Consider the following 14,289-nt stretch of genomic DNA (forward strand, 5'->3'; position numbering starts at 1 on the left):
AGAAGCGCGCAGGTTGCTCTGTGCAGGGCCCAGGTCACGGCCTGATAAATATTTAGGGAGGGCGTACACACCCCTGCAGCCCTCCCAGATTGAGGTTGACACAATAGAAATGGCAAAGAAAATAAACAAAGGCAGTTCTGGAGATAGGCGAGCACTGCAGGGGAGGGGCGAGGCAAGATGAGGCATGTGTTTATTTCCCTGAAAATAAATTTTTCTCAATTTATTACCGGTTAATAATTTTCTCAGATTTCTACTCAACAGTGAGTTCTGAGTTCATGAACAGGACAAAGATAAGAAGAATATTCAAGATGATGTTAGCAGTACAACAAGAAACAGCTTAATAACAACCTCAAACTGTAGGGCCTAGTTACGAGGCTGAGCCTTCAAAATATTCCTGGATCGGTCCCTGAACAGTGCGGGGAGCAATTTCTTCCATCCATCCATTGTCTTCCGCTTATTCCTACATTAAGGGTTGCGGGGGGTGAGACACCCTGGACAGGTCGCCAGTCCATTGCAGGGCCAACACATAGAGACAGACAACCATTCACACTCACAGCCACACCTACGGTCAATTTAGAGTATCAATCAGCCTCGTCCCCTCTTGATGTCTTTGGATGGTGGGGGGAAGCTGGAGTACCAGAGAGAACCCACACAGGAACAGAGAGAACATGCAGAAAGATCCAAGCCGGGACTCGAACCTGGAACCTTCTTGCTGTGAGGCAACAATGCTAACCATTGGACCACCGTGCTGCCCAAGCAATTTTTTATTCTCAGGCAAAAACATTATAGTTTAGCATGTAGCATTTTAGCATTCTGCTGTTTCTCAGAGTAACAGAGACTGATCGCCGCCATGGCACCCTCTCCCGAGTGACAAAGCCCTGCCTTGAGAGACTACATTGATGAATCTGAGTGTAATTGCTTGATGTAATGTGATGAGAATATTCTTCCCACAATGATAATGTCAGGTGAACTGCTTTCAGATGTCCATACACACCGCCACCTACTGGACTGGAGGTTGTCACAGTCACGCACCCATGTACAAATCTACTGAGCAAGCATATGTGAAATAGCACATCTGTTAGCTGCATGTGTGTGTGTGTGTGTGTGTGTGTGTGTGTGTGTGTGTGTGTGTGTGTGTGTGTGTGTGTGTGTGTGTGTGTGTGTGTGTTTACTCCTGTCCAGTGTGAAAAGCTGAGGGTAGGTGTTCTACTAGGCTGGCAAAAGGGATTAGTTTAGGATCAAGCAGAGCCATGAAGGCATTTGCAGACAAGAATCTGAACACACACACACACACACACACACACACACACACACACACACACACACACACACACACACTGAAAACTGACCCCACACAAACAAGCTTACCTTCTGCCACCGCTGAAGAAACAGCACAAAATCCCAGACACAAACACACACAAACATTACCGCTACTTACTAAAACAACCACAGGAACAGCACCTTAATACCAAACTCTATAAATAAACAACATGGACACAACCCACACACACACGCACACACAAACACACACACACTCACCTTCTGACAGTGTGTTGTCCTCCGAGTGTCCATTCAAGCTGGTCATGCTGGAGATTTGCCCATTCTTCTGCAGAGACTGGAAAGACAAAGGATGAAGTATTACCATACTTTTTATAAATTGCGAAAGTGTGTGTGTGTGTGTAATCTTTGCAATATACGTTCTTGCATGGAGATACCCAACACTACAGAAGCCCTTTTGTGTGGTTTAGAGGGCCACATTTAATGATGGGTGTGGTTTGACCCATCAGTATTTCTTTACTTTTTTTTTTAGACTTTATTACAAAGGGCCTGATTACCTGTTTCCCTCTGTGCTAAACCAAGCACCAGGTTATGAACATCATACCAATGCTGAAGAGGGCAACTTTTCACAAAGTATGCTAACAATTTAAAAAGATGCATCCCGACTCACAACAACCTAATCAGAGGATCTGAGACCTGAGAGACTGCTTTTGTCCGACAGCGACCAGCCACAACTGACAGCTGTACAATAGCAAGCTGTCCAGAGTTTTGTCTGTCCCATCCAGGGGAGAGGGAACCAGAGCCTCCCCACTGAGCCGCTAATCTAACTAATGGACAACCAAGGCTCCTTTCCCAGGGGCGCAAACTCCTCCAGGAAAAGACACGGAAAATGACACCATAGAGGCGACACTCTGCTTGGGACATGCGACAGGGATGTGCTAAAAGATGAGAGAAAGGAAATGAGGGGAGGGGGGAAGGAAGAGGGGATGGACAGAGGGGTTAGTCATCTGGTGGTAGGTCTCATGTGGGTGATGTCATGCAATGTGTGCGTTCATGTTTGCGCTTAGGCGACATAGGAGGATTTGTCAGTCCTAAACAAAGACACAAGAACCATCAGTAGGGTCTTAGCAGGTTAGCTTACCTGGTCGCTAAAGCAGATGCTACAGCTGTATGTACTTGCATACTGGGGAGCCCATTTGTTAATTAATTTCCTCCATTCCCCTGTTTTCCTAAACCTAACTTCTTATTGAGAGAAAGAGTCCAAGAGGCCTTCCTGCCTCCGTCCGTGTTGCTGGTAGGACACTGTAGACTGTTACACACTGCTGCATGCCATGGAGGTGCCTCCCTAAAGACTGGATTTTTATACAATGTGAGTTTTGATTTTTCCATCTCTAACTGTCAGCACTCATTTCTACCAACAAAACCTCTTGTCTTCAGTCTCTACCAGGAAAGCATTTATGGTTTTCATGAAGTTATAACCACTGAAGAAAGAAAAGGAATCCTAATTATCCCTCTAAACTTGTAAGTATGAATTTTGGTCAGTACCACATGCAGTAAATTAAGGATTTCTGTCATTTCTTCAACCCAGGATCGATCAGATTGTTCTATCAGTCAAACCATTTGGTTAACTGGCACATTTTAATGTGACCCCGACTCTCAGACTTCTGATCAGAGTCGATTTGTGAGCAATCAGCTGACCCCACCAAGCCTTGTGGTGACCCTACCCTGCCCTGGTCCACCTCATGACAGGCATTCCCAGCATTCCTTACACTCTTCACCAAAATTCCACGGATCGCAAAACACCTGACTCCACGCCGACCCCCTACCCCCCAGCCCACTTTTGAAGCCCAAATGGTGAGCCATCTCTGTCCCAAAGATACATCTGAAATGTTACAGCAGGAGAATTTTAACTGATGGAGGAGTTGTGATTGATATGGGGTGTAAAACCAACCCCGAATCCCCAAAAACTGAACTGAAAGTGTGTTTGTGTGGGTTAATACAAGACATTGTGTGTTCTTGATCAGGTCACAGAGCTACAAATAATGCTGCATTCATTAAAAATGGGAATTCGCAACACAACAATTACATATTGACCATGAAGGATGAAAGTTGCCATCTTTAATGTTGTAGGTGATGTCAGATTAGAGAAATTGGAGCACTGAGAAGAAACTCAACTGGTAAATTCCAAGTTTAATGTAATTCAATTGTTTTCCCATCTTGGAACTCATTTTTCCTCTTTTCCAGATTTTCATTTTGTCTTTAACACAGCAACAGTTCCCTTTTTTGTTTTCTTTCTTTTAGATTGAATGTTTTTAGTCTTCTGATCTTGCCACACCCACAGTGTAGATGTCATGCAGATATGGAACTTTTTTTTTTTACATATTTACTTTCCCGCTCCCTCTTCATTGTGTGCCAGAACATGCATCAGCATGGATGTAAATACGGAATCACTAAAGGGAAACTTTCTCGAGTTGTGGATAGTTTAGATGTTTCTTATTCCAGATGCTTTGGCTTGTTTCTAGTCTGCTCCTTTATCCGTACCAGAACTTTATGCATCCGTGCTGGCGACAGCTGTAGCTGCAGGCGCTATGTTCTCACATCATCCATCTGTCTATCTGTCCTCTCATGAACGCAATATCTCAGGAACACCTCAGGGGGGAGTTCTTCAAATCCGCCACAAAACTTGGATATGAGGATGATCTGATTAGAATTTGATGGTTAAAGGCCAAAGGTTAGAGTCACTGCATGTCTGTCCCATCCTCCTGAAGGTGATAGATACCTCAGCATCGCCTGGAGGGGATTACTTCACATTTGGCACAAAAGACCATCTCGGCCAAAGGGTTTAGATTTGTTGGTCCAAAGGTCAAGGTCATTATGACCCAGCAGAACTCACTTTTAGCTACAACTCAAGAATTTTTGTGCTGATTATGGAAACACAAACATCTCATAGGATGAAGAGATAACATCTGGTGTTCAAAACACCTCTGTCTGGTAGTGGTATGGACATACAAGGCATAAATTATAGTGTATATAGGAATTCATTTTGTATTTCTAAGCAGATTTTTGACATCCTTGAATGTTATTTGTGTCCAACATGTCCATCAGTCCATCTTGACAAGAATTTCCTTGTATTCTTCTTCATATCAGTGAGGATTAACTAGTTAATGTAAACGTTAAATCTAATCAAATAAATATTTGCATGGAGGCTTTTCTGGGTGGAAAAATGCATATATATATATATATATATATATATATATATATATATATATATATATATATATATATATATAATGTAAAAATGCTACAACAGATTTGTTTTTGGTAGATATATTCATAGTAAGCAGCTCTTATGTAATCAATCCAAGTAGCATCCCACCCGTGTAGTAATGACTGTGTGCTGGTATCCTAAGAATTCAAGTTTCAGTTTATCCTTTCACTGAACTAGAACTGAACTGACCCAAAACTGATAGGTATTGCACTGCTCGACATGCTCTGAATTCTTCTGACAACTTCTCAGGCAAATTATGAGTAAGTTTCATTGCCAGTTGTACATTTTTGGATGTCGCTTGACCGACAATGGTCTGCCACAAAGACCTAAAGACAGACTTAGACCTGCTTCTAAACGTGCACTTAAAAAAGGTCACATAAACATCTGCGAAGGAGGGAAAACAGAAGCAAAGTGTTTAGTTTTTCAGTCTGAGTTTTTATGATCCGATTTAATCTTAAATATGGAAAACTTTCCACCAGCCTTATATTTTATTTACATAGTGCTTGTTGTTCTTCTAGGTGCTGCTTCCTGGTGTTTTTATATGATGTGTTCATCCATGATGAGAACATGAAGGCACTGAAGTTTCGGTAAGCAGCTCCTCTCTTCCTAGAAAGACTTTTCAGTAGTTTTCTTCAGCTCTCCTATGTCTCAGCTTCATCTATCACAGAGGCTGAATAGTCACAAAGCAGGTTTCTCTCTTCCTCTCTCTCTGGTCTTGGCAGCCTCTTTCACTTGAGTGTTTACACATCCATAAGACTCTCAGCCAGCGAACTGAGGGGTCTTTATCGCACATGCTGAGTCACCAGTCGAGACTCATATCACCGCCTGTATAAAGAGTTTGTTGCATCAAACAAACTGTTAAAACAGACATTTAATTACAAGTTAAGCTACAATAACAGTGAGAAGCTCTGTTAAACACAATTAAATTCTAGTTTCAGGTATAAACCAGGACTGAAATTCCCCCAACAGACATGGAAGCAAGTTATACTAAACTATACTGTAGCATCTGTTTTTGGCTCCCTATGGTACCAGACTTAAGATCTTTGACTAAATAGTCCCCAAAGGCAACAATTAGCAACCCGGAAGCGGCCAAGGCTCGAAGACGAGCTTCTCACGTTGTTCACATCACATTCCCCCACCCTCAAACTAGGACTGGCGCTTTCTGAAGGCACCAGTAATGCGCAGGCTAAACTGGATGAAAGAACTGGTTGTTGAGATAATGGTTGGTTGGGCTGAGGGGCGCGGCAATGGGTTGCATGATGATGTCACCAAGCACCACAGGTATCCAGAGACTGTCAACCTGACGGTGAGAAAACTGGCAGTGATCACTGAACATCAATGACGTCATCTTGGCTTTGATGTCATCTATGTTGAGATGTCAAAGAATGTGAGTTTTGTATATCCACATAGGACGAAACAAAAGGAACCAAGTACTCTTCTGCAAACCCTAACAAGAGAACCACAAAGACGATCCAGAGAATCAGTGAACCTATGCTCCATTCTGCATCTACTCTAACTACCACGGCACATCTGAGAATGAAGGGCAAAGCCTTCCCTGCCATTCCCAAACAATACGCTGTCAGCTTTTCTGACATCGTCAAGAACAACATGTACAAATATGAAACTTTACATCACGAATGTCACAAGACTCCAAAACAGGAGCCCACCGAGGAGGTGGAGGTCACACCTGTGGTGATCGAGAATTATAAGACCCCCAACAATGGTGCGTTCTCAATGAATCGGGCCATCCATGAGGAAATTCGCAGATTTAAGCCTCAAGTCCACATCGACAGACTTTTCCACATTAAAAATGGGGGCATCCTTATCTTCCCCAAGGACGTTTCCTCCCAGCAATCCCTCCTCGCCCCATGGCCAAAGGGGGCATTCAAGGGGGCACCGTTCTTGTGCCGCCTGGCACAAAAAAAACCCAGCACACCCGCACCTGAAACCTCACCTTTGTATGTGCTGGTAGTCAAAGGAATAGGAGTCCATATTTCAGTGGAAGAGGTCAAAGAAGAGCTCCAGAGACAAGAGTTCAAAGTGTCAACAGTTGAGAGGATTGTCAGCAATTACACAAAGCAGCTGACCACCTTTCTCAAGGTGACTGTGACTGATGCTGATCACGCCGAGGACCTTCTGTACGAAGGATTTTACATGGGCCGTAGACGCTTCCGAGTGGAGGAGGCACGGCCCACACAGAAGGTTCCACAATGCTATCGATGCCAAGAGTTTGGTCACATCTCAGCCAACTGTAAGAACCAAGAAGTGTGCATGAGATGCAGCGAAAACCACCATCACACTAAGTGCACCAATAGAGTAGCCAAGTGTGTCAACTGCAGAGGCAGTCACACGGCCACCTCTAAGACCTGCCCGGTCTACCTGAGACACCGTACCAGCACGTGATCGACGCAGCACAATCAGCTGATCCGGTACCAACCACCACGGATGGCCTGAAGAGATCTGTTTGGTGGTCAACATCTGGCCGAATCTGGAGCAAAGAAGCCCATCGTCTCCCCAAAAGAAAAAGAGGATCAGCCTTTGTTTTGTGGGGGGGTAGGGGTGCAGGGCTGGGGGTTATAAGGTTGACTGTGGCCATGTCTTCCTTTTCCTCAAATGCTCTCTCAGGATCTCTGTTCCTTCATGTTTTTTGTCTGATTCATGGCATCATGTGTTTGTGAACCCAAAGATAATCTTTAACATTGTTGACTAATAAATTTCTAATCCAACTGAACCAAATTGTTTTGTGTAAAGCTTCCAGTATGTTCTCGTTCACCAACACTACCTTTTTTGTTTGAACTGCCACACTTCCAGGGGTCCACCCAAAATACAGTACGGAAAATATACCACAAAGATCATGAACCTAACTAGACAGCTATAAGTGAATATGCACAGTCTGTTATATCTTAGTTATAGATCATTTCAGTTGTTTTACAGTGCATTCTGTCATTTATTCTAATTACTCTGGTAGGTAAGGAGTTCCATTCTGACATTGCTCTGTACATCTGGTTACTGAGCTCCTGGAGCATCAGAAGTCTTTTCTGCTGTAGTCATTTTCTTTACATCCTCCTCCAAGACTTACTGAGCCTTTATTTGAAACTTCTGACACTTCCCCCAAACATGAATACAGCCTAGCCGACGGAATGATTGGAAGAAGATCATATCGGCGATGATCCAGCAGTGGAGACAGTAATAGCTGCGAATCCATGAACGTAAGAGAGAAAGTTGGAACAGTGGAGGAGATGAGTGGAGAAATAACAGTTATTCAGATGTTAAAGCATTTAATCCTGGGTTTCCTGGAAGCTTTACTCGTTTTCAGGCAAAATGACAGGCTATCTTTGTGAAACACTGAGGTTTTCAGTGAAAGATTTTTTTTTCTGTATCTAATTCATATTTCTTATTGCTGCTTCATGACAAAGTTGTTGTTTTTTTAAGTAAAGAGCCCTCTTACAAAGTTAAAATATTTGGTTATTTTGTGCAAGCGTAGATTTCATTCCTTTTATTTATCTCAGAATGATCTACAATTTCACTTCCAGCTCCTCCCCATCGTCATTGTTTTTGAGATCTTTTCTTTCTCTAACAATCCCTCTTTTCTTCATTTTCTCGTCTCTCGTTTACTTCTTGGTTGCATCTCGACATCCTCTAAAAAAAACATGCGCTTAAAGGTCACATAAACATCTGCGAAGGAGGGAAAACAGAAGCAAAGTGTTTGGTTTTTCAGTCTGAGTTTTTATCCATCCATCGTCATCTTCTGCTTATTCCTTACTAGTAAGGGTCGCGGGGGGGCTGGAGCCTATCCCAGCATCTACGGGCGAGAGGCAGGGCACACCCTGGACAGGTCGCCAGTCCATCGCAGGGCCAACATACAGAGACGAACAACCATTCACACTCACATTCATACCTACAGTCAATTTAGAGAATCCAATCAGCCTAGTCCCCAAATTGCTTGTGTTTGGACGGTGGGTGGAAGCCGGAATACCCGGAGAGAACCCACGCAGGCACGGGGAGAACATGGAGACTCCACACAGAAAGATCCCGCGCCTGAGCTGGGACTCGAACCCGGAACCTTCTTGCTGTGAGGCCACAGTGCTAACCACTGCACCACCGTGCAGCCCATCTGAGTTTTTATGATCCGATTTAATCTTAAATATGGAAAACTTTTCACCAGCCTTATATTTTATTTACATAGTGGTGGTTGGTCCTCTAGCTGCTGCTTCCTGGTGCTTTTTTATGATGTGTTCATCCATGATGAGAACATGAAGGCACTGAAGTTTTGGTAAGCAGCTCCTCTCTTCCTGGAAAGACTTTTAAGTAGTTTTCATCAGGGGCCTCATGTATCAACGCGGTTTACGCAAGAAAAACTTGCGTACGCCAGGATCGACGCTCACGTTCAGATGTATCAACACGAAGTTTGTCGATTCTTGCACAGTTTCACGCCAACTCCAGAGGTGCCGTACAAGTTGGCGGAAAGCCGATTCTTGCGTTAACTGCACTTTGGTCCGTTGGCGACACCCTGTGGCGGTATTTGGTAACTGACATTATTTGATAACCGCACATACATTGGGCATAAAAAAGCCTTCCAGCGGGAGAATATTAAAGCACAATTTGCAGCAATAGCCGGATTCTCTAATGTCTAATTCTCTAATGACTGCACTCATGTTGCCATAAAAGCGCCGTCCCACGAGGAACACTCTTACGTTCATCGAGAGGGTTTCCACTCCATCAATGTGCAGATCGATGCGCAGAGGCTGGAGGGATGGACGCCGATCCCAGCCGGGCAGTCGTCCTCGCACGCCAGAATTTCATTTCCACAATGTGAAAGGGTAAGAAGCTACTACACGATTCATGAAGCCAGATTAATTTATTTTGTCCGAGAAACATTCCAGAACATTTATCAGGCAGTCGAGCCGCTCATTGATCCCCGTTATGTCCTCCTGCGACTGCAGGACCACCTGTGTGAGGACGGGCTGGCCTGAATGACTGAGCCGTTGGACGGTCTGGTGCGGGAGCTGGCGGGGGTGCTGCACGTCGGTGGCATGGCTGACGGATCAACTTCTATTAAACATATTGGTTTATTTAAGGGGCCGATTCTGTGTATTTGTTGCCTTTACATCTGTGGCAAAGCATGTGGAAATGTTGCTTAAGAAATGGAGTTGCCACTGACCCTCCAGACTCTCGGAGTCAGCGTGGGTGGCGGCAAAAATCCCCCCTGACAGAGGTGCTGCCCGTGACTGCCGCCACCCGCTGCTCAAATTCCGTCAGGTGCCCCTCTCCCTGACCCCCACCTGTCTGGCCGGCACTCCTCCGGAGGGCAGCTGTACGCCGCTTGACCTCCACCTTGAGGTCCTCTTCGTGCCATTTTCCATATTGTTATTTAAATTTAGATTGAAGTCAGTTGATTATTGTAGTTGCTGCATTTAGTGATACGCAGTGTTGAATTTTGTCCTACGTTTAGCTTGCATTGTTTAGGAAGTTAGAATTGCAGACATGCATTAGAAATAGAGAGTAAAACTGGAGGAACTGAGCATGTCAGCGTGAACGTCACACGTGCGTGATTCAACATGGCGGCACATATCTGAAGATTCGAAAACAAGCTAACTCCTTAACGCCTATTTACACAGTTTGATTCATCGAAAACTCAAACTACGGTAAGAGATTTTCAACTCTCTCATCCACAAACAAGCCTCGTCAATAAATCTGGAAGAAGAGACCATGGAAAGTTTGCAGGAGTACGTCGCCGAGTGCTACCGACTCGTCATGGGGAAGACCGACAATGCGGCGACTCCACTTCCGAAAAGAAGCCGACCATCCAGCGCACCTTCTTCACCCGATAAGAACTTCAGGGACATCCTGGAATCAATAGACAAGAAACTAACAAGTTTCGACGCAAGACTCTCTCTGGTGGAAATCCTCCACAGAGAGTTCCAGGCTCTCCGTGAGTCGCTGGAGTTTAGCCAGCAACAGGTGGCTTCAATAGCCGCAGAAAATCAAGCCCTTACAGCCTCCATTAAATCACTCACCGAGGGGGCGATGGAGATTACTGCGGAGAACAAACAAATGAAAGAGGCTATCCTCGACATCCACGCTCGTAGCATGCGGGACAACCTGGTATTCTCCAGCATACCTGAGAAGACGGAGGAAGACCCCGACATGTCCATCAAAGATTTCCTCCACAAACAGCTAAAACTTCTGATGGAGACCGTGAAGAACATCACCTTCCACCGGGTGCATCGCCTTGGAGGGAAGAGGCCAGAGAACCGGCGGCCCAGACCCATCATTGCGAAGTTCAAACACTTCAAGCAGAAGGAGCTGGTGAAGAGTCGGGGCAGGGAGCTGAGAGGAACGGACTTCAGCGTGAAAGATCAATTCCCTAAGGAGATGCTGGAGCGCCGCAAACGCCTGTTCCCCGTCAGGAAGAGGTTTATCGACAGTGGATCCCGCGCTGTCATCGCGGTGGACAAACTCTATGTTAACGGCCAGCTGTTCCGTGATCCGGAGATCACCCCTCACCGGATTCAACCGAGGATGGTATTAGCATGGTTAAGGTTATGGATGAAGGTAACACCAATTTCTCTCATTCATAGTTTTTTTTCTTCTTTCTCTTTCAATACTGTGTTAAACCTAAAAACATACAAACGCACATGGTAGACTGCTATATGCTAAGTTCACAAACGAGTGTGTATTTATGAGTGTATTTATGTCACCCCTTTGTCTTTCCTGTTGTTGTTTTGTGTTCCATGTTATTTTTAAATGTCATGTTTATATGGTTTTTAGCGCAAGTATATAATATTGTTACATTTGCCACACACATGCACTCTCATCTTTGGCCCCACCACACACACACACACACACACACTCACATGCACGCACAAAGACACAGGTACACTTCTGTTACTCATCTACTTATTACAACTTACACTCAGTAGATTAGTTTAGATACAAACTATGGTTTGTCACTTGGAATGTACGCGGAATTGGCTCACGTGAAAAACGGCTAAAAATCTTAACACACCTACACAATTTACAAGCAGACATTGTCCTATTACAGGAAACCCATCTACCTAAAACAGGTAATCATATGTTAAGCTCACAATTCCCGCACACATACATAGCTAGTTATAACACTAAACAAAGAGGCGTAGCCATTCTGATTCATAAAAACATCAGGTTCAATTGGAAGAACACCATTGTAGACCCGGAAGGTTGGTTTGTAATAGTCATCATATCCACACACAACACAGAGGTATGTATTGCCAGTATATATGGTCCAAATGTTGATGACCCCTCCTTCTTCCACAGCTTCTTCACTGCACTTTCAGCCCACTCAGACACAGCACTCATAGTGGGAGGGGACTTCAACCTGGTATTGAACCCACAAGTGGACAGAATCAGTAGAGCAGTTCGTCAGCGCAATTGCCAATCATCCGATATAATAAAGCAGTATATGAGTGATTTCGGTCTTTGCGATGCTTGGCGCTCAACGCCACCCCACGGTTAAGGAATACACCTATTACTCACCAGTCCACCACTCCTACTCCCGTTTAGACCACTTTTTAATTAGTAACTCAATTGTGAAGGATGTCTCTCACACCAAGATTCACCCCACTGCCATCAGCGACCACGCACCAGTCACTCTGACACTCACAAAAAAACTAAAACACCACTTTCTAAACAATGGAGATTTAATACATCATTGCTCAAGGACCCCGAATTTATTAAATTCTTTAAGGAGGAATGGACAATATTCTGTGAAATAAATGACCGGCCTGATGTCTCAGCTTGTGTGCTATGGCAGGCGGCGAAAGCAGTCATGCGGGGCAAAATAATATCTTACTCTTCATATAAGAAAAAACAGGACAAAGCTCTCGAAACAGAATTAAATGAAAAAATTAAAGCCTTGGAGACAACTTATGCCGCCTCCCAAGAGAAACACGTACTGAGAGAATTAAGGGAATTAAAACTAAAACTAAATGATTTACTCGACATCAAAACACAATTTCAGTGGCAGAGACTACGTTTGGAGAACTTTGAACATTGCAATAAATCCAGCAGATTTTTAGCAAACCAACTAAAACAAAGAAAAAGCAACAATATCCTCCATTAAGGACTCCAATGGGGAAAACAACCCTTGACCCAGAAGAAATTAATTACATTTTTCGGGAATTCTATAAAAAACTTTACTCACCTGAGATTAACCCATCCAAATCTAGCATCGAAACATTTCTGAGCACAATTGACTTGCCAAAATTAAATCAAGACCAAATAATGGCTCTGGAGTCACCTATCTCAATCCAGGAACTTCAAGAAGCCTCACATATTACATCCTCACATAATACATCCTGACCAGACCGGGTTTATTAAAGGACGGCACTCTACCAACAACACACGTAGACTTATCAACCTGATAGACTACTTTAACAGTCATAGCAAGGATGCCATAATTGTCTCCTTAGATGCAGAAAAAGCCTTTGACAGGGTAAATTGGAATTATCTCCTCACCACATTACAAAAGTTTGTGTTGGGAGATAACTTTGGGAACTGGATCAAAACATTTTACCGCGCTCCCAGTGCTTGTGTCAGAACAAATGATCAAACTTCTCCAAGCTTCTCTCTCCAAAGAGGAACCAGACAGGGTTGTCCACTTTCCCCTTCCCTTTTTGCTATTCTCATAGAGCCACTTGCAGCTGCAGTCCGGAAAAACAAAAACATCAAGGGAATTGATACAACAAATGTGAACCATAAGATAAGCCTTTATGCTGATGATGTATTACTTTTCCTACAGAATGCACAATCATCTCTCCCTGAAACGATAGCACTCATTGATAAATTCTCAACTATTTCTGACTACTCAATTAATTGGAGCAAGTCAACTGTCCTACCCATCAACTCAGGTTTCCAGAGTACGCTTGCTGCACCACTATGGCCAGGAAACATTAAATACCTGGGCATCAACATCTCCGCCAAACTGTCTGACTTGACACGGCTAAATCATACCGCCCTAATTAAAGAAATAGAGGATGACTTCACCCGGTGGCGCACACTACCCATATCTCTTATGGGAAGAATAGCAACAGTGAAAATTATGATCTTGCCAAAAATCAACTATGTTTTCTCAATGGTTCTGACCCAACCTCCCCGGACTTGGTTCAAAACACTCGACTCTAACATCTCTGTAAAGCTTAACCACCACGTACAAGCTTAAAGACTTTACAAAAGAGTAAAGACTATGGTGGCTTGGAACTACCAAATTTTTATAATTACTACTTGGCCAATAGATTACAATACATACTAAAATGGTTAAAGCCAAACTCATTAGACTTAGCATGGCTTGATACTGAACAAAAATTCTGCAAAGAAATCCAAATCTCAGATCTCCCTTTTATCAGCCCTGTTATCAAGCATCACAGCTGAATTCATAGAATTCAACCAAATTACAGCAAATTACGGTATTAACAAAAACAAATTTCGGGAATATCTTCAGCTCAAATCTATAATCCAGGCACGGTTTGACTTTACCCAGTTAGACTTAGAGCTTCCACCCAGAATAACAGATTTTTTACAACTTTCACCCCCTAAACTACTGTCTAAAATTAACTCAATAGTTTCTACAACAGAATTTATAATCTCTATTCCTTCCTCCAAATGGGAGAAAGATCTGTCGATCAACCCACACCCTAACTTTTGGACACAAATCTGCTCCAACCCATTTAGAATGATTTGGAGTGGTAACCTACAATTAATAAATA

At 43.6% G+C, this 14,289-nt stretch overlaps 1 protein-coding gene across 2 annotated transcripts in view; it reads right to left on the bottom strand.

The window, feature by feature from the left end:
- Positions 1–14,289, bottom strand: part of akap12b (A kinase (PRKA) anchor protein 12b) — a 59,928-nt gene that overhangs the window by 23,814 nt on the left and 21,825 nt on the right. For both annotated transcript variants that reach the window (XM_086189912.1, XM_086189913.1), the window contains exon 2: positions 1,540–1,615. In XM_086189912.1, coding sequence (XP_086046038.1) covers positions 1,540–1,615 — 76 coding nt within the window. The remainder of the gene's footprint in view (positions 1–1,539; positions 1,616–14,289) is intronic.

This window comes from Aulostomus chinensis, chromosome 20, assembly GCF_037954235.1.
Source record: "Aulostomus chinensis isolate RoL2024-O1b breed Wild chromosome 20, RoL_Achi_v1.0, whole genome shotgun sequence".
Taxonomy (NCBI): domain Eukaryota; kingdom Metazoa; phylum Chordata; class Actinopteri; order Syngnathiformes; family Aulostomidae; genus Aulostomus; species Aulostomus chinensis.